The sequence below is a fragment of the Vidua chalybeata genome, chromosome 4 (genome assembly GCF_026979565.1).
Source record: "Vidua chalybeata isolate OUT-0048 chromosome 4, bVidCha1 merged haplotype, whole genome shotgun sequence".
In the NCBI taxonomy this organism is placed as follows: domain Eukaryota; kingdom Metazoa; phylum Chordata; class Aves; order Passeriformes; family Viduidae; genus Vidua; species Vidua chalybeata.
Genome location: NC_071533.1, coordinates 47,825,476 through 47,850,702, shown reverse-complemented (window position 1 = coordinate 47,850,702; position 25,227 = coordinate 47,825,476). Strand labels below are relative to the sequence as shown.

The 25,227-nt window shown below is 39.2% G+C and overlaps 1 protein-coding gene across 1 annotated transcript in view; it reads right to left on the bottom strand.

Annotated features, from left to right (window-relative positions):
* Positions 1–18,450, bottom strand: part of GABRG1 (gamma-aminobutyric acid type A receptor subunit gamma1) — a 51,009-nt gene extending 32,559 nt beyond the window's left edge. The window contains exons 1-2 of the mRNA XM_053940768.1: positions 18,359–18,450; positions 1,021–1,169 (exon numbers count right to left, since the gene is read on the bottom strand). Coding sequence (XP_053796743.1) covers positions 1,021–1,169; positions 18,359–18,450 — 241 coding nt within the window. The remainder of the gene's footprint in view (positions 1–1,020; positions 1,170–18,358) is intronic.
* Between the last annotated feature and the right edge of the window lie 6,777 nt (positions 18,451–25,227).

Sequence of the window (25,227 nt, the reverse complement as noted above, 5' to 3'; positions counted from 1 at the left end):
ATTCACATGTGATTATATTATGACTGGGAGAGAATTATTGCCTTTCAACATCTCTAAGATAACAGTCACCAATAAAACAGAAGAACTTGGCGAAAGAAAACAATTTGTCAGAAGCTTTCAAAGGAAGATGCACAATTTGAGATTGTGTCTTTTTCTTCCCCTACATAAATGAAACAGGTCTAGATTGTGGTGCTGTTTACAGACCTACATGGCATTCTTTTGATAGTGAATGCCAGGTACATCACAAATACTTATGTCCTCCACCTCTTCCTTCACATTTCAGGAAACAAACTTAGAGAAAATATATTGTTTTTCTTATTTGATCCTGCATGGAAGGAGCTGAAAAGATTTAATGTACTACATGTTTTCAAAACAAGATTCTTCCAAATATTTATGCTTAATATTTATATGCAAATTGATGTTTTGACTATTGAAAGACAAAATTGCCTTCCTACCAGCTGCAGTTTTTCTTCCCATATTCCACCAAAAAAAAGGGGGTCCTAAGTTATATTTTTAGACTCTTTAATTTTTTTCAAAATCTTAGCTAAGGGAAGAAGACAATTGAGTTGAGTTACATTTGCTCAAAATAGACCTAATGAATTTCTTACAGTAAGAATAAAATGTCTAGGGATAATTCTTTAATTAAGTCCTAAAGACTTAAGATCAATTTTTGAAATGACCATGGCTGGTTTATATCTACAATTATTTCTGACAGAAGGTCTTTGTTAAACAAAGAAAATTATAATTGCCTTTTAGTGATTTATTACAGATTGCTCGCTGTCCTCCAAAACCAGTACCTTCCATAAGAAAAAAAAAGATTATAAATAGAACATGAAGTCTACTCTTGCATAGAACATTTTTTACTAGTTCCAGAAAATGACTGTATTTTATTACTCTTATATTTAGCTTGCTATATTGAGTTTCAAATATTGCAATAAGCATAGTTTTGCCATCTTTGTCAAAATGCACACCATCTCTAGTTCACATTTTCTGTTACACAGAATCATTTTATGAGCTTACCCCCAATATCTGGCCGAAGCTTGTTGTCATATCCTTGAAGTAAGGAGTCCAGTATGTGAGTTACATCACCACCATGAATCTTTGGTGCAAGGACCCATGTTTTATTCACCGTTAGATCTTCATCATCCTCATCATCTGCTTTATCAGCTCTATGTTGTGTGATTTAAAAAAAACAAAACAAAAAAAAAAAAAAAAAAACAAAAAACCAAGATTGGGAAAAACACAAGACACAGTGAAACGGAATACACAAGAGTTGGAAAAGAAAGAGCTAAAATATTGAACACTGTTTAAAATAGTTTGTGCAAACCCAAATGCATTCTGGTGCCAAAAGAAAGAAGCAGGCCCTTATTTAAAAAAAAAATATATATATATATTTAGCAACATTTTGTTTTATGGTGATAGGGAGTGTTAAGTGTTAACAGAGGCACACATCACCCATATAAAAAATCTCAAGCCATGACTCAAACCCACAAAAGCAGCAGCAGGCATCATCTTACCATCAACCTTCTCCTGTTTTAAAACAAAAGTGTAATTCCAAAGTTTCTCCCTACATACATTTCTTTTTCAAGCAATGCTGCTAATATTTCTAAGAGATGTTTAATCTTCATAATAGCATACCTATTGTATGCTACTTAAAAGAGCATCAACAGAATCTCCTTCCTAGTAGCCTCTGTTATATGATGTAAAACAGTAAGACTTGCATACTTATTAAACTCCATTCACATTTTAGGCAAGCAAACATTACATCCATGTGCTACAACTAAACATTAGCAGAAGCAGAAGCTGCAGACATATGCCAATTATGTATCTTTATGTATACATGGTATAGTTAACTGAAAGGAACAGTACACGATATTCAGACCATTTGTTAGCTACCTATTTTATCAAGATGAAACAATTGTACAACAAAAATAATTACACATTCATTTATTGCCTATCTTTTAATTAGATAAGCAGCAGTAGATTGTTAATCCCTAGATAATTTTAAAAAATATTGCAGTACCTTGGCTGCATCTGCAAATTCACTCAGGTATCACCAAAAGGTCAAAGAATGCCTGAAAGTAGTTTTCTTTCCATTTCAATCAAATGAGTATGGACTTCAGTATTCATCCAGTGCTAAAAACTGCAATCTATATTACTCATCCAGTTTATTTCAAGGAAATGCTATGGGCTTGAGGTCAAGCAAGGTGCATGACTAAGGTGCAGTTACTGCATGATAGCAGTAACTAACAGTCACACAACCTGCCTTCACAAATGGGCACTGGCTAGCAATTATGGAAAATATGCAGCTCCTATAAATCAGATCCAATGTTAACAAAGGTACAATATTTCAGTAAAAGAAAGGAATTAAATTACTATCTTTATGCCAATTCACATTGTACACCAAAACTAAAAATGTTACTGCTTTATTAAGGGCTTCTAAACTACACAGACATATGCTGCCCTCGAAACTAAGAGTGGAAATTTTCAGCAAATTTACTACAGGAAAGAAGACCACCAGTATGTTCCATGTGAAGAAAGGACAGAAAAAGTCAGGAAAGGACAGAGTGAGGGAAGGCATGCCTGTCTTTTATTGCAGCCCTTTGTGGGAATGCCTCAAACTAGTCTGTAATAGAAAGGCCTTGCATCACCTCTTGGATAACACTAGCAAGTCTCACTGAAAATAAAAACTGTTATGGCTGTGGAAACTCTCAGTGGTTTTGGCATGCCTGCTTAATTTGGGAAGTGAAACCTTGCCACAGCTCAATAGATTTCCAGAGGATGAACAAAAGGCACTGCTCAGATATCAGAGCTTTCATACCTAGCTTGCTGCAAACAAGTTGAAAGAGTCTATTATAGCAGAGAGTAATACGCAGTCTAAATACAAGGCTCACTGACAGCTTCCCTGTAACAGCCTGAAAAGTGCTTTCATTCTTTTAAATTGAAATGCACCATAAAATACTTAATCTTTACTGCACTACATAGAGAAATGTCAGATATTAAATATTTAACATTTCCCATTAGCAGGATCCCACTAATGGGAGCACTAAAACTAAGAAGCTAAATTTTGTAAATGTACACTCTTTCTCCCTCAGAGCTACCTAGTTCTTTCATGTGTTGTAGCCACATAGCTTTTTTGTTTCTTTTTTTTTACTATTATTATATCTATTTATGATCTGCTTGCACTTTTTGGCATCTAATTACATTATAAATTAGCTTACAGTTGCTCAGAGTGCAGCAGAAATCCCAGCCTTTTCCCAGAGGCATTAAGATGATGAGAAGTTAAAAGTTAATTATTAAGTAGCTCTCTAAGGAAAGACACATCACCACCACAAAACTGACCTTCTTCTTTTTGTCTTCTATCCCATAAACAGTAGAAAGTATAGTGAAATTAAGAGAGTTCCTTATCAGGGCACCTGATTCTCTGGATCAGCCCAGTTATTTACAGAGAATTTGAAGTGATTATGACACTACTTTGTTCTGCTTTAATTTTTTTTTTTCCACAGTGCTATTAAGAACAGCAGAGATTTAGCCAAAATGGAAAGTTCAAGAGGTCATGCCATGACCACCTAAACCAAATAGGAGTTACAACCACAACACCTCAACTCACAGCCACTTGAATATCTTGACATTTCAAAGGGTCCTTAATTTTATTTATAGATGCATAGGACAAATCACATTGGAAAGAAATCATGAGAGGTCTCTCTAGTCCCGCCTCCTGCTCAAAGCAGGGCTTGCTCTGAGGGCACAGCAGGTTGCTTATGGCTTGATCAGGCTGGTTATTGCAGACATGCAAAAATGGAAGCTGCACAACCTCTCTGAGCAACCTGATCTCCACCTGGCTCTTTTCTAGGATTTACTATATTTAAATAAACTGGAAATTAACAAGAAGAAAAAATGCAAATAAAAACAGATTTCAAATTTTTATTTTCCATTTTTTCACTGTCTTTCTTATTTAATTGGAGGACGTCTGGTCCTCCTCCAATTTTAAAAATCTGAACTACAAATAGGTATACAATGAGAACTTACAGAAAGCTATTAATGCAATTCCAGGGAAAGAGGAAAAAATTCCATCCCAACATCTGAGCGATTTTCCAAGCACTAGTAAATAAATCCATTTAAGAAGATAGTTTTATTAGAGGCAACATTTCTTTACTTAGTGTCTGACAAGTCTTGATTTAAAATGTGCATTTTGACTATTTACATGGAACTATTTGATTTTATCTAGGAAATATTATACCCTGAAAAAAAGTGCCAACCACACGAAAAGAAACACAATGGACTTCTATACTAGTACACAAGGCCAACAAGAGCTTGTGACTCACTAACCCATTTGCTAAACCAGCAAAGAAACCAGTATGAATCAGATAATAATGTAACTCAATGTGGAAGACCTGAATTATTGCTGTTCTACATGGTGAAAACAGCTATTCTTACTCTATTCCTATCTTAGCAGCCTTTTCAGAAGTGATTGACTGAGGTTAACCCACCTCACTACCTGAATACCATCTTCTAAAGTCATCTTTAAAATGTGCCCAGGATTACCAAGTGTGCAGTAAAGACTATAATATCTCTGAAATGCTGATAGCACCCAGTTCTGCAGTTTTGATTCCTACACCACTGATGTGCAGCAACAACTGTGGTAAGAATGAATGATGCTGGATGGAAGAAGGAAGTGACCAGAATATACAGAAAGTCTTTTGTACACCCTCCAGTCAAGCAAAGCACATCACCTGCTAACTTGAATTGTCAATCCAGTTGGTTTGGGGGGAGTTGCACAAAGCTCCCTCAAAAAAGCACCTAGTCATGTGAAGGCAACAGGACAGACGCTGTGTACATATTCACTTCTAGGAATCTGAATTACCAATATTTGTCATGCTAAACAGATTTGAATTAGTTTGTTTTAAAGATAGAAATCCCTTCAGATGTAAAAAGTCTGCAGGATCAATTGAGATGGTGTTATCAGTTAATCGACCTTGCTAAACAGTGTTCTATAAAGAAACATTCACTTTAGAAAATAAGATGGGTCAAAACTGTTAATCCTTTACCAAGGTTTTGTGTGTCTCCAGCATTTTCTCCAGGGTTTGGAATGGTATAAAAGGAAAAACAGAAGGCAGCAAACTTCATTCCTAACCAGAAAATAAAATGTGTAAATTCAGGAATGCCATTCAATTATTTACTGACAGTTAACTTGGGCTGAGGACCTTTTTACTTCTTTGCCATTAAAATAAATCTAAGAAACCTATGAAGATTAATGTCAATTAACTCCACTCCCACTTTAATGGTAGCACTATCCTGTCTCTTTCACAACCCCATGAAGAAAGGCAAACTTAATTAAAGAGGAATTCTTTTCCTTTCCAAGTTCATCTAAAGGTTATTACACTATACACAGAACATAATACTTGACCATCTCTCCATTTCCTGTAAAATATATTTGTTCTAGCTAAGTTCACTCACTGTCTTTTTCAGAATGTCTGGAGAGATTATGATTTAGAACAAAAATAGATCATCAAACTTTAAAACATTTCTGTTCCATGGCACAGTGCTACTTTATATCTATTAATGCAGATGCTAATTCTGATTTTAATGATTTTATAAATAAGAAAGAGACCTCACTTCTTAAGATGCTTGTTGTTGTAACATTTCAGCTACCCTCATAAACTCAACAGTAAACTGCATGTACACAGCAAACAGCAATTAGACAAAAAGTGCCCCCATGATGCTCTCTGTCCTTCAACTAATTGGAGACATTACCATGACTAATAAATCTCTGGGCACAAGTGACTAAGGATTAAATAAGTCTTTTCAACATCAGGCAACATGCTTCTCTTCAGACATTAATATAATAGGTTTTTGTTCTCCTTTAAATATGAAAAAAAAATCAGTCAGGTAACCTTTGTGTTGCAATTAACATCTATCAAGTTATGCAATGAACTGGAAGAAAAGTGAATATAGTGAAAGTGTTCTGACTGCTATTTGCATCATGTATGTCAAGTATTACACACAGAAGTACATGTATAGCATAAATGAGAGTATTTAAATATAGCTAAGCATCAATTTAGTTGTCCATTCCCAGGCTCCTATTCCTATCCAACACACAAAAGGATATCCAGTGTTCCAGGATGGATTGATTTATAGGGAACGTGTAGACCTCTGGAAAAGAAGAGACTTGTCAGGGAATCTGAGTTATCTCTGCTGAAGCTTCAACTCTGTGCACAAGCAACTCAATCAAACTCTTGGTATCCATGAGGTTTAGACAACCTTCATAGTGGCCTTGCTTATTTGGAGATCATGAAATACTCTGATGATTACTTAATAAATAAATAAGGAGGAAAGTGAGTGTTTCAGATAATTTCTGCTGAAAGAGCAAAAGCACTTTTTTTCTTCTTGCCTTATATATGTGAATGAAAACAGTAAGGTTAGTTGTGTTACTTCATTTACCTGAGGATCTTCAGTTGCTTCAAGAGTTTTACCAATACAGGGGTAGGGCACAATGACACTTACTTACTTACTTACACTAAATGATGAACCATGCCATAAGACAGCTGTTATTCATTGGCTGTGTCCCCAGGATATGCCCTTTGTCTAAATATAATGCAATTTAACATTTATTTTCTATTACTTAAAAAAAAATATTTCTCGCAACTTTCAGAAAAATTCTAGTGTTTCTTGAACTGTAAACATGACAGATTACTTTGTTAGCAAACCTGCTTCACAGGTTTGTCAAAATACTGCATTTAACCAGACGGGCCTTCATAACAAGTCAGTCAAGACAGGTAAGGTTCCCAGGGAAGTTTTCCAACAGATCATCTAACCAGACACTGGCTTGCTCCAGAACACCAAGCATTATATGCCTGTATGTGGTAAAGAAGTGTATTTCATCAGCCCATCAATGAGGTCAGAGCTCACCTGACCCAGCCAAATTCCACACATCAAGAAGAACCTAAAGCTCTGGTGAAAAGCTAAATATGGTCACTGACACACCTCTGTCCAGAGTCAGACATTTGTACAAAGGCTGGGGATGATTCTAGTTCAGAAGACAAAAATGCAGGTACTTAGTCATGTCATGCGAATGACTAAGGCATAGGACCATGTGCAGATGAAAATCTGAACTCTAGCAGGATGATAAGTTTAAGAAATGCCTGAAGCAGAGCAAAGTTCCTTAAGGACAGAGAAAAATGCAACTTCAACCTAGAAGGAATGAGTATGTCAGCATGTCAGCAATTTAAATTATATATTTGCATATGTTCTTGAATCTTCTTATGATAAAACATGGATGTCAGATAGACCTGTAATATCCTCAGAAGCTGAGAAATTACCAGCACTCCTTCAGGTATGCAAATACTACTCTCAAATAGCAAAAATAAGTAGGACCACATAATCATGACTCATAAAATAGAACTCAACTCCATTTTTCTAAAAAAGACTTTCTTGAAAGCTCACTATCACTGCTAGCTGTCAGTAGTGAATGGTTTAAACAACTCTCAAGACTTATCTTACAGACTTTACGGCTGACTTCATAGTCATCAGTTCCATCACAATTCTGTGGAAGTGAACTCTTGCATTTCATCATCAGCATCTTCACTGATACGCTTTATGTGTCACAGAAATCTTCTGGGAAAATAAAAGTAACTGCAAGCAAAAAAATACAGCTACTGAAAATATGTATCCAAAAAGCACTACTTACTCCTCGTAATCCTGTGGGATAGAGAGCCCCTGATGTTACAGTCCTTCCTCTTTATCCTTCCTAAACTGGTTTAGACATTCTCTTGACAAAAATCTCTTTTCTCCCCATCCATTCAATCTCCAACATTTTCATCAATTTCCCACCCTTTCTGCCTTGCCAGACTTGGGCATATTCTTTTGTGTGTCAAAATGCATTTCTCTCTCCCACTGAAGTATGTTTTACTTATCCCTGTATCTTTTTTCCAGTACACCTACCACATACTGTTAGATTGATTCTTCTGAATACACATAGTGCCTTGTGCTGTTAGTTTTATTTCATATTTGTCTGGCTGCTTATAATTTCTTGCCCTTCTTACTCTTTCCCTTCTTCTTCCTTAGTGTTTAGTGAATGATTTAATTTGGACATTAATTATCAGGGAAAAGTGTGGGAAAAAATATTAGGAATTCCTACACAGAAACATTTGAACACTAGTTTAGAAGTATAAGCTACATAGGGAAGTCCCCTTGGTATTAAATAAGTTTTGTTGCAAAAAAATGAACAGTCATAGCAATAACAGAATAAAAACATGCACCTCTGGTGTTCATTCCCTGTAACAAAGTGTTGCCTATGTATCTGAGCATTTAGACTATTAACCTTGTGATATCTTCATACATATCACAAGTACTGGGTAATTAAGATCTTTTGAGTCATTACATCTTTAAAGCACATCTCTGAAAGCTATTAAACATTTTCTCCAACACACAGTAACTTCAGTCCAACTAATTTTAATCGCAGTGATACCTTCACTTAAAAGCATTACCGCATTTCTCATAAAATCTTCAGCATCTTTGTGATACTTACATATTAAAAACTAATTCAAAATTACTGAACAATATAACTGTACTTAACTCGGAGCACTTAATAAAGGCACAATCTGACTGCAAAGGATATTTATAGAAATGTGGATTTTTAACAAGAATAACAACAGATACTATTAAAGCTATCTTCCAGGAGAACAATTTTGTTCTGAGATCCACACAAATTGCTCTTCTCCAAGTCAATTATCACATAATGCTGCCTACTGTTTGAAATTACACTGGTCAAATGCTATTAATTCAAATGGATTTTACAGATCTCACAAAAATGTCATAAAGACTCAAAGCATCTCAGATATTCTTTATCCATCAGTCTTCTCACATAATATAAAGTTTATCTTCTCTCCTTGAAAGTTCATCCAAACACTGATATGGTCAGACCAGTATAACCGCTGCCTCTACTTCTATCAAGCTGCAGTCCAGAAATCAATCAATTGACAATTTTTCTCACATCTGTCTAGCTAAGTACAGGTAATTCTCGGCACCACTTCAGAGCTGCTGGATTCTCAAACATATTTATCTTGATTAGTACCGCAGTCTTACTTTGACCATGTCTTTATCTCCATATGTGATGACAAAAATACTCCATTTTGTAGACCTGAGGCAGAAAACTACCTGTTTCTACAACCCCCTTTTTGTGCTACACGATAGAGAACAAGCACTTTGCACAAGTAAAAAACAAAACAAAACAAAAAATACAAGCTGATTTCTGCAATTTTCCAGGGAAATTATTAGTTTTCACATAAAATTTAGAAGGGATCTTGAGATGTTTACTTCTAGTCAAAGAAGGCCTGATCCTGAATTTAGACCAGGGTACTTGCTTAATCCGGCTGGTATATAAAATTCCATGGAAAGACATCCCAAAGCATCACTGGACTGTAGCAGCCAGAGGCCCTGCAAGGCCTCCCTGGCACTCACTTGCCTAAGATAAGAAATGCCTAGTCATGATGACTGGACCAAAGTAGCCCCTCTTTCACCTTCGGACCCTTGTTATCTCTCTGTAAGACCACAGGTCATATTCACCTCGACCCATACTATTGGACCATTTCCCAAAACCCACATACCCTATATAAACCCCCATTTCTGCCCAGTTCAGCAGAAGAGCTGTCACTGGAACCCTCCGCAGGAGCTGCCAATAAAGACACTGCTGTGGAACCTCATACAGCCTTCTCCTCTCTCACCCCCTGCATCTGCCTGGAGCACCTTAGCAAGCAAAGAGCTGAAATCACTGAAGAGCTGAATTCACCAAAGAGCTGATCTCACTTCAGAGCTGAGCTGCTTGCTAAGACTGCCTGTGGCTGGGAGCTTGCCTGAGGGACCCGGACAGGTTGTGCCTATCAGCCCAGTGCTATCCGGGACACCTACGGCAGCTGGGGTTGGATGGACCCCAGGAACCCCAGGCCATAATACTGGACACCTTGTTCTGCCGTTTAATTATCTTCCTAGTGTTTTTTCTTTATATCTACTTGAGATTTCCCTGTTGCAATTCATCACGATTGTTTCTCATTCTCTTGCCATGCACCACTAGGAAGTGCCTACCTCTGTTTTCTGGATCGTCTCCCTGTAAATGCTGGGGACTGATGCTAAATCCACACAAAGTCATCTTTTCTCCAGTCAGATCAGCTCTTGCCTCTTAGTACAGGTGTTCCTGCTTGACCAGTTTGGTATTCCTCTCCTGAGCTCCTTCCAATTTAAACCCCGAACTGGATGCAGTATCTACATGCAGTTTCCAAGTGCTGAGCAGAGGAAGACAGTCACTGTCCTCAACTTCCTGAATGTGTACCTGATGCCACAGCCCAGGAGGCTGCTGGCCCTCCCTGATGCCAAGGTGCCATGCTCTCCAGCAGCAACTCCAGGTCCTTTTGGAAGAGCTGCTCCCCAGCTAGCTAGCTCCAGTCCTGCTGAGGGACACTTTCCATTCAGGTGCAGGACTTTAGCACTCTTCCTTGATGAAGCTTATAATGTTCCTGTCAACCCATTGCCCCAGGCTGTCCTGCTCCCTCAGAACAGCAGCCCTGTCTGAAAACATATGAACTTGGTAAAAAAGTAGTATTTCAAGATGGAAAAAAAAAAAAAGTCTTCAAGAAACATTATGTTATTATGCTAAAATCGTGATTCATGATGCTCTGAGCAGCTCTTGCTCCACCCCAGACAAAGGAAGAAATAGGATACACTTCTCACTTCTCTTTCCTTTCAGCAATTATTTCGTCTTCTGATTACAAACTTGAAGAACACATTGTATGATGTCTTTTCACAGAATCATGGAACCATTTAGCTTGGAAAAGACCTCTGAGATCATCAAGTCCAACCTTTGACTGCTAACCACCTTGTAAACCAGACCATGGCACCAAGTGCCACAGAGTTGTTTCTTGAACATCTCCAGGGATAGTGACTCTACCACCTCCCAGCGCAGCCCTTTCCAAAGCTTAACAATCCTTTCTGGGAACAAATTCATCCTGATGTCCAACCTGAACATCCCCTGGCACAGTTTGAGGCCATTTCCTCTTGTCCTGTCTCTAGTTGCCTGAGAGAAGAGGTTGACCCCCACGTTTAGTAGGTTGAACGTCCTTTCAGGCAGTTGTAAAGAGTGATAAGGGCCCTCCTGAGCCTCCTTTTCTCCAGGCTAAACAACCCCAGCTCCCTCAGCTACTCCTCATAGGACTTAACCTCTGTACCTTTCAGCAGCTCCATTGCCCTTCTTTGGACACACTCCAACACCTCAATGTTTTTTCTCATAATGAGGGGCCCAGAACTGAACACAGGACTTGAGGTGCAATCTTATTTTCTCAGTTGGTAAGTTTTACCCTCTTTGTGGGTTTTGGCCATACCATGCAATCAAATAACCAGAATGTAAACAGCCATAGTCCACTGTTCATCTAGATAAAGCAGCAGGAAACAGATGAAGACTTGAACAGAAGGTAAGAGGATAACAAAGCAAATTATAGAACCTAAATAGATACAACTGAAGAGGGACAACAGGTATTAAATAAAGGTCAAAATATCCCCAAACTGCTAAGGAAGAACACAATGTTGATAACTTCTCTGGGTATGTGAAACATGTACTAACCATGGCAGTACCAGATCTCCTGGAAGTTTCAGAGCGATCATCACACAAAGACACAAAGACAGTAACACATAATTCCATGTGTCACATGTCAGCACACCATTCACACACTATCTACACTTGGCTGATGAAAGCTTAATTGCCATCAAATTCAAAATGAGCAGATACACTGATGATGGGCTAAGTGCTTTGATCCAAGATGCACTTTCCATAGTGAAACTAGACTTAAAACAAACCTTTGATAAATGAATGCTGAGAACCATAACCTAAATAAAAAGAAGTTAACCTAATTAAATGCCATCCCACACTAACTATAAAATTCTTAAGATGCTTGTTGTCCCACACGAACTATAAAATTCACCAAATTGCAAAGTCAATTTTCTACCTTAAAATATCACCAGCATCTCAAAAAATATATCAAATGAGCAATACTTTATAAGGCATTTCCAGTCATTTAAGCTGATAGTATTTCAACATATCCATTTGAACATTTGTTCTAACACAATTCATCATGTATTTCCTGCAAAATCTTCAGTTGACAAGAAATCTACTACAACCCTTCACAAAACCAAACTTATTTGAAATAGTTCCAAATTCTGGTACACATGTGAGCAGGTACCATCCTTCTCCCACAGGAGCCAAAGAAATATGCATGGACTGAAGCAGCAACAGAACCAGAGACTTGCATTGAATTGCACACTGTAATTGCAGCATATAAGTAAATTTGGCTTGAAATTACAGAAAAAGCCATGCAACTACAACAACTAGGCAATGATAACATGTACCAAATAGAAATACAATTAATAGGTTCTACTGAAATTTTAGTGTAAAATTAGGCAATTATGGACTAATCCAAAGGTCAGTTAAGTTAATGAATAATTGTATAGAAATGTGAATATACTCTGTAAGGACTAATGGAAATACCTAAACCATGTAATCAAAAGCTTGCTGTCTCTCTCTATGCACAAAATTGTCTTCTCTGATGTAACTTATTGTGTATTATGTTACACATATCTTTAAAACAGGAGAATTACACTGCTTATTAGATGATGACTAAAATTTATGGTAGTCAGAGTTGTCCCCTGCTGGACACAACCCACAGGCCATCAGCTGGATGAGCCTCACTGGCAAAGCAAGAACCTAAGGTAGAGGTGCATAGGTCACCTGCAGCAGGTCTGACACAACCCAATCCATATCCAGTGGCTGTATGGTGATGATATTAAGAACTGTTCTCCTCCCAGAGAAAACAATGAGGGCACTTTTTTATTAAAAAAAAAATATAATTTATTCTGTCATGCAAATTTAACATTGGATAATGAAATAAAAAAACTTTTGTGACTTACATTGACAGTTTACCACCTAAATGAACAATGAACACATCATGCTACATTTTTTTACTAATATAAATTCTATCCAGTCAAACTTTATTTAGAAAGAAAAATTGGAAATAATACTACATTACTAATAATAACACTTAATCCCTCATGGTACATGGCCTTAAACTAGAAGAAAACCACATTAAAGGAAAGGACTAACAATCTATTTGAGACATCAAATAATTTAATCAAAAGGGGATGTATCTCGTTCTACCTCAGATTTTTCCTATCCACTATATCCTGCTCTCTTCCTTAAAACAAAGAAAAATTGCTGCATATAAATTTAGAAACACAGACTTAGCCATTCACACCTTACCAGACATGAATGTAGTGACACAGAAAAGGATTTGACAACCAAGGCAAAAAGAACATGAGTTACACCTGAACAGTATTGGAGCTAATCCTGTGAGAGAGTATCTGAGCAGTATGAAGTAGCAGTGAAGCAATATTCTGTATCTCTTCTTCAGACAAGAAAATGGAAAGTGCTTAGAAGTGGCTAAGCAAATCATTAAAATATTTTTGGAAGAAATGTAGGTATCTCAGTTTACTTATGTGAGAGGAGACTCTAAGTGGCTATCAAGTTTTTTCTTAAACTACATATACCAGGATGTGCTTCGAATATTAGTTTGTATGACTGCAGCATGAGTAAACCCAATTCAGTGGAAATTTCCACTCTGCATAGTGTCTCCAATTGTGACATGTTTGTATAAAACTTCCATTTTGGACTAGATCATTCATCCTGCAGCAACTGCTTGGAAACTAACCGCACTGGAGCTTCCTGTCACCCAGAGGTGAGGAGGTTTCTACAACATATTATGAAAGATTAGGCTGGAAAGAGAAAGGCACCAAGATGCTTTCCGTCCAAAGTGTTGATTCCTTTAAGAATTTTCAGGATTCACTTGAGATGCTCTGAGTTCTCGTCAGGGCAAAACTTGGCAGAGGCAATCAGAACAAGGAGGAGCTCTGATGACTGGCTATCTTGTTGAAGAGCAGATAAATGTAGACCACACTCTGCTCCTGAAGAGCAGCTGCAGCCATTGGTCTATACCTTGAGGCTACCCTGCAGAACCAGAAGTATAAAAGAAGACATGGATTTCCCCACAAAGAGATGGACATGGGAATCCAGTGGCAGAGACAGATCTAGCAGGTTACACTGGGAACAGGAGATCCACTGGCTGTAATCCAGAGAAACCTCAGACTAGAAACACTGTATAATATTTCATCAGATTCCTCCTCATCAAGTCTGTATGCAGGGACTTAGTTAAACTGAAGGAGCAAACCTCATAGAGATGCCAGGGTAAATTCTCCAGTTTTGTTTGGCCTCTTATGTATTCTTATATAAAACCAGATTATCTCAACAGATCCTACTGACTGGAAAACCCCCAATTAAAGCATATTTTAGAAACTATTTCCATCATATCCGTATCACTGAAATTGCTCTGTTCTTTGAAATAAGTTCTGTTCTGATGAACTCTTGAAGACCTTCCTAATCTTTCTAGTTACCTCTATTAGTTCAGTGTTGCTCCATTATTTACCATTTTAGGTTTATATACATATAGAATCAATTTTTTACATAGGCTTGTAGGCCACTGAACACAGTATTTTCAGTCTTAAATAATGTTTGCATGTGTAAAAATGCAAAATCAGGACTTCTGTGTCAATTACTCAGTACAAATTATTACTATTCAGAGAAATTGTTAAGAAATAAAAGTTAGTGTCATTGTCATCCACCAGCCTTTGAAAGGTTCCTGTCAGTGTGTTACAGTCATTTATAATTACTACTTGTCTCTGCTGCTCTTTACCAAATAAGTTATGATATCGTTATTTTACTCATGCACAGGATCAATTTAGAATGCAGTGCAAGGAAGAGTTATGCAGGTATTTCAAAAAGTGCTACTCTCTTCTATCATAAATGATACTACAAAATTGGGGTTTGAGATGATCACTTTTGCTTTTCTGTGAGTTCAACACATATGACTCTTAGTTTATATATATATGATAATCCAAACCAAAGCAACTCACTTTCAAACAGTGCATAAACCTAGTCCACTTAAGTGGTCCTACCTATTAGGTGTTCTGTTTGACCCAGATTAATACAATTTGTCTAGAGCTTCCAAGAAAAAACACCTCTTCCCCTTGTAATATACTCTGTAGACCGACTCCTGTATTCAGAAAAAGAAGTTGAACAAGCTCAACAAGTGCTCACCTGTAAATTTTTCTGTCCAGCTCAAAAAGGCTTGAATTTGCAGAAAAGGGTTTTTTTTAACATCAGGCATATTTAACAAACATAAAGTAAAAAGTAAATGAAAAATTGTTTCAATTTGCTGAGAGCCTTTTCTTTATTTAAGAGATTGACAGTTTGAAGGTTTCCTTGAAACTGCTGTAAGAAGATTATGTGCAAAGAATATAAGTATTTCTCAATATTTAAGTCTCTTTAAACTTTATACCAACAAAAGAAAATATTAAAAAACTTTCAATAAAATAAACTGTATTTTAAACCACTGGGACTGCTGAATAAGAAGTTCTTTGTTGTCAAATCAAGAAGAAAGCACATAAGAGTGAGGATAATAATGAACAAACATCACAGATGTTCAAATGAAACAGTAAATCACTATTATCAAGCACTAGGAAACCAACATTGTTATGACAGGCTTAACTCTGATCCAGAAATTTATATGAGAAGAAAACGTAGGCTGTATTATATATTTTCCTAACAGATACTTTGAAAAGAAAATATCAGTTGACATTTGTACCTGCTGACAGTTGCATTTCAATAGACCATTTATAATTGCTTTTAAAACATCAGATTACAAAACAAAAGGAAACATATGGCCAAAATTAAGTTAAGCTTAAAATATACTTTTAGGCATGCTGACCAGCACATACCCTTTAAAGAAGTATAAATTAGAAGAAATGTTACAGTTATGGTGTACCTGTATGGGTGGAACTAAGAAAATAACATTAATTATATTGTCAGTTCTTATGCTCTGCCTATCAATTATGTGTTTGTTTGAATTCAACAAGAATAATGGGTTTGCCAAACATTTAGGACTGCAGTGACTCCTGGGTAAGTACTTTCCCTGCACACATCTTGTAGAAAGGCTCACAGCCCAATTTCTGCTACAGAAGAGATATCAGTGATTGACAAAAGTAGTCCTTCAAAATACTGACCCATGAAATGAAATCAAGTGCACTGGCCATTCTGATCTGTTAGTGCTGAAGGTGAAGAACTGTAGGTAAACTACTGCTTTATGGGAAAGAGTTCCCACACTTTGGTGTGGGAAGTTTGATGCAATGTCATGGAACAGCTTTTGGGGCAGTATCTTAAAAGAATAAACTCTTGGTTGGGCTCAACTTCCAGTGCCCTTGCTTAGGCTTTAGCTCCATTTGTTACAGCTGAAGCAACTTTTTTCATACTCAGCACAAAGTACTTTGTGTATACATGCATACTAAAAATGATGCAATTTGCATCCTTTTAAAAATATGTGTTGAAATGGCCGACTGGCTCCTGCAAGATAGTTTTAGAAAAACTGGCAGAGTTGGTGCAGCCTGGTCTACTCTTGAGAAAAAGCAGTACTCCTGTGTTTTAGTTTGAGCTTCGAGGAAAATCTTGGGCTGAAACTATAGAGAGGCATCCAAAGAAGAAGAAAAGTAGTATTTGCATCCTACTTTGTAGCAGACTTTAAAGAGTGCCAGAGGTCCTAAGATCCCCGCAAACACACATGAATTGCAATGCACTACATACCAGAGAATCATGATCTGCAACACATGTCCATTTGAGGTCACTTAAAAGGAAAAATAAAAAAAAGGAGAGGGGGGAAATCTTTCAAACACCATTTTCCCATGTAGCCTCTGAAAAAAAAGTCAAGGCTGAAAACAGTTGATTCAGATACATGGATATTCATACCAAAGGTTCTCTTTTATCTGAGATGTCCTGGAACACAGAACAAAACAATGCATGTAAGTTACCTCTTTTTCTCACTTCTTATTGATAATGTTAATGAGATGCATCCATAGCAATCTACAGTTAGTTTTATAATCCCAACCACAGTCTGACTAGCAAAGCAAAATAAAGCATTTTTTTATCTAGTTCTCCTCCTTTGTAACTAAGTCTTTGAACTGATAAATTAGCATGCATATTCTTTTCTCTCAAACCACTTGATAATTTCTTTCACACCTGAGGTACACTATGATCATTAAGAAACATTCTGAAGATGCACAGCTGCACTGGTATCATTTTCATCAATGCCTTTGAAAAATATTTCCATAATTTATCAAGGTTTTAAAAGACACAGGTTAAGAAAAGTATAATCAGTGTTTTTTTCTACTAGGATAACACAGCAGCCTTCTGAAGATGAGAGATGTGATGAGATCAACGTACTTCACACATCATTCAGTGTAGGGAAGGGGTCAAGAGTATGATGGACTTTAAAAAATGTTTAATTGTTTAATAGATTTTTTCCCTTTCTTTTCTTTTTTTTTTTTTTTGCCAGCCTTTACACTACACATTTTTATATCCTCTAGAATGATAACTTTGTCTTTCATTTAAAAGAAACACACACTGAGCAACAGTCAAATACCCTTTATTTATACCTGAAGCGCTGCTTTGTGATTTTTCTGAGCGTAACCTGTGGAATGGTTCACATTAGCTCTGCATCATTAATGGAATTAATGAATTTTCACATTGCTTTTCGCTGTTATGGGCACTAATAACACATGCACACAGCTGTACCAAACTGTTGTTTCTTCAGAGATCTCCAGCTCCATTTTCTAACTCCCCCTTAAAACGCACGTTTCCAACTTCTGGGACTTGAGCAGCTGCCCTGCTCCATCCCACGCGTGAGCCCGATCCCTCTCCCGAGCGCTGCAGCGGCAGGAGCCGGTGCCGTGCGGGAAGCCCCCGCACAGGTCCCACTGCCGCGATCGGTGCCCCGCACCAGCAGCTGCAGGAGCGGCAGCGCCAGCCGCGCTCCTGCCCCCTCTCCCCGCAGCCGCCGGCGCGGACGGGCGGCACCGCGCGGGGAGCTCGGTGTGCCGGGCCGCCCTCGGCATGGGGGGACTTTCCCCAGCACCGGGCCGAGCCTGGACTCACCAACCCGCCCGGCGAACAAGTGGGATGCGGCAGAAGTTTTACTTTGCCGGCGCCGGCTCCCGCCGCAGCCGCGCGCGGGAGCCACAGCGGCAGCACCGACACCTATTTTGGTTGAAGTTTAGCGGCGCAACACGGCCGCCTCCCCTGCTCCTGCCCCTGCCTCTGGCCCTGCCCCTGCCCCTGCCCCTGCCCCTGTCCCCGCCCGGAGCCCCCGAGCTCAGCCTGGGGCGCGATTGGCAGGTAGCGAGTCCCGGCGGGGCAGGTGCGGGTCCCCGCCGTACTCACCCGCTCCCCAGGCGCACGGTCAGCAGCAGCAGCAGCAGCCGGGCCCCGCGGCGGCGGATCCAGCGGGGCGCGGGGCCCCCCCATGCATCCATGAAGGCGCTCTCCCTTGCCCGAGTTTTCTCCGGAGAGGCTGGGAAATTGCGACCCTACCGATCCCACCACCCCCCGGCACACGGCAGGGAGAGGGAGGGGAGGGGAGGGGAAGGGGGAAAAAAAATAAAATAAAACATCCAAACAGGTAGAAACCCACTCTGCAAGGACCGAGGAACTCGCCCAATAGGCTCATCAGGTTGCTTCATAAATTATCCTAAAAACTGCTGGACGAATCAATCCCTAGCAGAGGTGGAGCCTCCTTTACTAGAAGGGAAACATGCCTGGGAGAAAGGGTGGCATTGATTTGGTATTTTTCTTCAACTAGGAAAATGAAATAGACCTTACATATACACATATACATGTAAATATAAATAGGCAAAATGTATAAAATGTTAAATACATGTTTAAAGCTACACATATACATTTAAATATTTCTATTTTTGAAGCTACTCAGAGAGCGACTCTCAGAGAAGCAACCGGTCCTGTCCTCCCTGCCAAGCGGAGACCCGCAGCAGGGAGCAGAAGCGCCGGGGATGTGCACGGATACCCGCGGCGACTGCGCGTCTCTACGTCTGGCACGATCGAGATTTTTGGGGCGGGGGGGGCCTAGCCGCGGGGAAGGGGGCATCCGCCATCCCGTCGTTAGTGCCCAGGAGAGGGAGCACACCCTTCCAGCCGCAGTCCCTAAAGCCGTGCTGGAGGCAGGCGGCTCGCTGGGCGCGCAAGGACGGCCGCGGGAATTGCGCGCCGCCGAGACGCGAGCGGCGCAGGCTCGGCGGCTGCAGGCGGCTCTGCGCGGCCGCGGAGCGCCCCGGGGGGGACGGGCGGGAGGCGGCCGATGCGCGATGCTGCGCTGTGAAATTCGCCAGGGCATGCAAAACGCAAGGGTAGGGTTTTTTCCCTTCTTTTTTCCCTCTTGTTTTCTCTCGGCTGCTCCCTCCTCCCGGTCTCTCTCCGGAGACGTAGGCAGGAAAGCAGCCAGACATTCCCCCCAGCAAGCCCGCACACTCACACCCCGGACCCGAGGCAGAAAAGCACCGCGGCCGCGGCGGAGGCCACTGGTTCCACGCTCGCAGGCTTTGACCGGCAGTAGGGGCGAGTTGGCACGTCCGGGCGGGACTAGCGCTGAGATAACGCGCATTTCTTCTCTCGGCTTCAGGCGGTCACCAACCCAAATCCCTGGCCCCGGCGATGCCCTTGCTCGCATCTCTCTATTAGGGCACTTACGGAGTAACCTGTGCATCGAGTTCTCAGTGGAAGTAGTAAACCATTTTACAGTGATCATCATCATCCTCCTTCGAGTCAAGTTGTCACTGTACAGAAATGTAAATAATCCCCCATCCAGTGGTTATTCCGATGAAAAGCAGTGTTTTGTCTTCTTTACACATCATCATCTGGTTATTATTTCATATATACAGCTTACTGCTTTAATGGTTAAAGAAGCTCACCATACTTCAGAGAGCTGCAGTACATTAAATGAAAATTCAACAACTTGAAAATTAGTAGCCAGTCCTGGGGGTACCGGCAGACGGTAAAGGCACATATTATTGCATGACCTGAGGTCTCTTTACTGGTGGATTAACATAGCAGGCAGCACCTAGCATGATGGCAAAGGCATGAGCTCAGAGCGTATGCATTTATTACAGAGTAAGTGCAGAAGCAGCTCCTCTACTGCAGCTGGTGGCACTAGCTCCAAAAAGCAGGATTGCTGTCCCTCTCAGCAAGACAATGAGCACAGCCCACCCCCAAATCTCTTTCTCTCTGGGAAGTCCCTCTGCCCTGAAAATGGCCATGGTCCTTAGGTTTATTATAAATTTATCTGTTAAATTGATGGCATTTTGCAAAATATGCAATGAATGCTTATGTCTATGCATTCTGATGTTTGTGGAATCATTAAAGCTCTTTACCAGTCTATAAAATTCCACCCTGTGAGAAAGATACGCAGTTAAAGTAACTACTGCGAAAATTTGACATAAGAAGTTTAAACATGCTTACAGGTTTGTAAGACATCTTCTTTCTACATGAGCAGTTTGGAGCATCTACTTAAAAACTTAATTTCACTGCTGTGTAGATCCAGCAGATTACTAACAGTGAAAGAGGTGGAAGATTACACCTAAAATAACATGTAGCATGAATAGTGCGAAAATGGAATTTTTCATTTGATTTCAGGGTTGAGAACACTAAGTACTAGAGGTAGTGTTAAAAAAAATTAAAATAAAAGCAGTGCCAATGATATTTCTCAAATGATACAAAACTAAGGATGACATCTGGACAAGCTGGTTTCAGGTAGTCCTAAATCTGAATTTTTCTTGTACTTTCATGTAAACAATAGAAATCCATCCCTCTAAAAACTAGAGAAGAAATTATTCCATAATCAAGTAAAATACTAGATAAGAAATAGATATAAAAGTTTTGAAAAGCAAACACGGAACAGAAAATAGAAAAAAATCACCATCAGAAGAAAACATGAAGGGAAAGAAATCAACTCAAATTGTCTGTATTCCTAAGGAAAAGAAAAGAATCAATAAATTAATTTTAAAGCTGCACAATAAAAAAGAGTTCAAAGAAAAGCTGGGGAAATCACCTAGTCGGGTGTCTTTTTAGTCGGGTGTCAAAAGAAGGAGACTTTATACAGGACAACACACTAAAATTCAGTGAGTTAGTTACTAAGGCCTGCAGATATTTCTCCTCTGCTTGGTAGTGGCACAGCTAGCCTAACAACAGTATTTAAATTCTCAGTTAAAAACACCTTCTGATGCTGGAAGTAAGAAGGCCATCTTTAAAAAAAAAAATCTACCAAGGTGAAGAAACGAGTTAATCATGTCACTTCAGACCTGCCGGGTATCATTTCAGAAACATCAAATTAACCAAAGTTAAGCAAAACTGTAGGATTCGCATCACTACTGTTACTAAGGAAGAACAAACCAGAATGGCTTCTGCAATGGAAAACCATGTCTCTATCTTCTTCAGTCATATTTAATGAGTCTATCAGTAGAAGAACAGAGCTTCATCATTCACTGTCTTTCAAAACCATTTTAGGTCTATCAGCAATTTGTTAAAGAAGATGCATAGTTTTGGGGTCAATAGGAAGGTAAGGCCATCTTTCAGAAACTGCTTGAGACTACTAATGGTAGAACTAATGGTTTCAAAGAGAAGAAATACAAAAAGTTGCAGATGAAAGTTTCAGTTTGGTGAAGTCTATAGAAAAAAATGTGAATATATTGTTAAATCATCACAGTGTAGAATATCAATTTTAAAATGGGAAGTGATAATGTGCTGACAAATGGAAAAAGAAAAATACTTCATGGGTTGAATTTGGTAAAGATTGTAAGTCCCTAAATGTAAAATCACATCTGAGCTGTCAGCTCTGCTGCTGCCTAGTAGTGGAAAATCCAGAGAAGACATATATTCAGAATTAACTGAAATTTCTCCAGGACTGTAGAAGAATACCCATACAAACAGGAGGAGCACTAATTTGAGCAGCGCAGCACCTAAACTCTGCCCGAGCTCACTGGAACACTTTCTCTACTCTTCAGATTTAAGGAGTGTAAGATAGGATAATAAGGACCTCTAAAACACAGCCAGGCTAGATCACCAGTTCCCTAATTTCTTAATAGTGTAATTATTTATTTGGATTCCATAGTAATGCACCTAACCTCATGCACTATAAAAGGAGCAAATGCACTTAGCACAAGCTCTTGATTTCCAGTCTGGAAGCCACCTTTTCAACCACAAGGCACCTACAATTTGTGATTCATCTAAAAGGACATGAGAAAGAATTGTCATTATTAAAGCTGAAGTCCAAATAGAAGGAGGAGGAAAAAAATCTGCCACGTTATTATATAAACAGCAAATATCACTGTATTTTTCACCTGGGAGGCTTCACACTTAGTATTGAAGAGCATTTTGATTCTTCACAATTCAATTGCTCAGGACCACAGAGGAACTTAAAAACACTCCCATGTAATTTTACATAGCTGACATCCCACATCTGCTGCATTTCTCTTGGATATAGCTACTTCCCTGACAGGAGCATATGAGAATTGATGCCAGATTTGTATGCCTGCATACCATTTTGAGTGCATAAGAGCTTTGAAAACCTAGACTTGGTGGATGGCCCATCTTCATTCACTGTGCTTGAGGGAAGTTAATTGCTCCCATGTGATTCTGTGAGGAGCACTTACCCTGCTGAGAGCAAAGTTATCAAGCATGTGGAGATGGAAGAACAAATTATTATGGTGTTCTGTCCTTCACTAAAAAAAAAAGCACATAGAACAGCAAGGGCTCAAGGAGCACTCATGTCTTCAAAAGGGTAGGTTTACATAAAAATATTTTGATGAAATTGCATATGTAGACCTTAACTGTGTATTCATGAAACAATTTCCTGTGTGCACCTCACACCTTCGATTTCTAGAATCAGAGAATACTTTAGGTTGGAAGAGACCTTTAAAGGTAATCTAGTCCAATCTCCCTGTCATAGGCAGGGACAATTTCAAAAAGCACACACATGTCATTTGTGTAAGCACAAACATAAGAACAGAGTCACATGCATGGTATTTAAAACCTGCAACCCAAATGAAAACAGTTCCATTCTTCTTAGGGAAGTTCAAAAAATGTGGTTTTAAATATGCATCATCATGGTTAATCCTACCTGAATGTTTACTCCAGCATAAATTTAAAAAGCTATCTTAAACAGCATAGTAGCCTAGTGCTACAATAAATGTAAAAAACATCTCAAAAATAAAGACAACTAATGAAAACAGTTTTGTACTGACCTTTTTAAAAGAGGCCTTTAAACTTGGTGGTGGATATCCACAGGAGGAGAAGAGAAAGATGCAAAAATGTAACTTCAGTGCAGCTTGTATATTGTGTTTTGAACCACAAAATAATTGCTTTCAGTGAAACAGTCAACATCTTAATAGAAAATAAATTATAAAATGCTCACTTTTCATAACTAAATACTATTTTAATTAGGATTTCATCTCTGATACATTGATTTAACTGCTCACATTACTAATTAAAATGATTACTAACACGCACACATCTTCAGTTGCACTTAAAAATTAAGCAAGGGAAGTAATCTCAAGTAGAGAAAAGCTGATGAAGAAAGAAGACAGCACCTATCTTTGCATCCAGGGGAAGGGGAAGTGTTGCAGCATATAAGATAATATTCCTTTACATTTAGCATGTTACACTTCCTCTCCACTTAAGATGAAATGAAAAACAAATTGAAGTGTAAACAGACCTGTGATAACTAGGCTGGAGTGCTTAGGTACAGAAAGATAACTTCAAACTACAAACATTCCCTTGGTCTATTACTATTGTCATTGCCTTTCACTAGACCTTCAAGTATTTTCAACGCAAGCCAGCAAACAGCAAATAAATACTTTTTGATCTTTCCTGTCTTACAAGGCAGAAGTCCACAATCCTTAACTCCTTCACCCTAAGAGCACAGTTTTAACTTTGCTTCTCCCTCATCTATCAAACAATTTCCCAGTAAACAGACTAGGACCCTGGATTTCTCAGGAGCCTGGATTTACCATCTGTCAAGACACATCCTTGAAGGCAGCTGACTTTGATAAGGAATATGGTGACCAGTGGGAGGAGGGGTACTTCCAAGTGTGAGGCACACGTATGCTGCAGACAAGGCAAGGAGTCATACAGGGGACTTGTACGCCAAGGTGCACTCTAGTTCATTTAGAAAGTTAAATCCAGCCTGGATAATCCCAAAGTCATGTGCAGGAGCACTGTTCAAACTCTTCTCCAGCCTGTGCTCTCTTTTTGCCTGTCAAGGAAGTGACACAGTTCCACCCAGGGAACCCCAGTGGCACAAATGTGCAAGGAGTACATGGTTTATATTGACACTGTGATGCTAATGAGGAGAGGTCAATTTGAAAGGGGGCCATGAGGTACATGAAGGGGATTGCAGCATCTTTCTGAATGTGCTTTCCAGGACTGCTGGAATGTACTGTGCTCCAGCATTAATGGGTCTTCTGTCTATGGAACTAGATTGGTGCTAGTCTAAAGTAAATCCCCTCCAAACCACACTCACTGTGGCTGCTGGGTTCTCAGTACCAGTGGATTGTCTCTGAAGATCTGCTTCTACTTCACTCCAGTATTTGCCAATGTAGCTAAAGCCACAGTGAATTATTTTGCCATGAATCATGGCAAAACAGCATGCCAGCGTGTGTTCGATGTATGTTCACCCATACTTTGAAATCCCATAGCAAAAAAATCTTTTCTTTTTGCTGATTTCTCTTGTCTCCAGTTAGGACAAAAATTCCCTTCAAATGGTTAAGAATAAGAATAATTTCACGGCTTATAGAATGCTCTCGGGAGAATACTATTTGATTATCTGTCTGGTCTTATTTTGTTAGAGGCTAACAGGGCAGCTGTTCTACCTGACTACTGTGAGCACTTACTGTTCCAGCCAGATCAGGCGGACAAAGACATGTGAAAATGAAAAATAATGGGGCAGGCAAAGACTGTGGTCTGTACTCTTTCCAGTTTCAAAAAGATTCAGTTGATACTTGGTCCAGCCTTTGTCAAAAGTTGAAAGTGGCTTTTCAGTAGACTCTATCCTGAGTAATCCTCCTTAGAGTATAAGAAGTTTTTTAATCTGCAAAGCACAAGAGATAAAAAGGTCTCTTCAGAAGGCTGGTCTGTCTCATAATTGGAAAACATTTTCTCCAGAATGACAATTTAAACTCTTGGTAACAGTATCCACTAGCAAATCTAAAGGAAGAGTAAAATAATTCTGTCCAGAACATTAACAC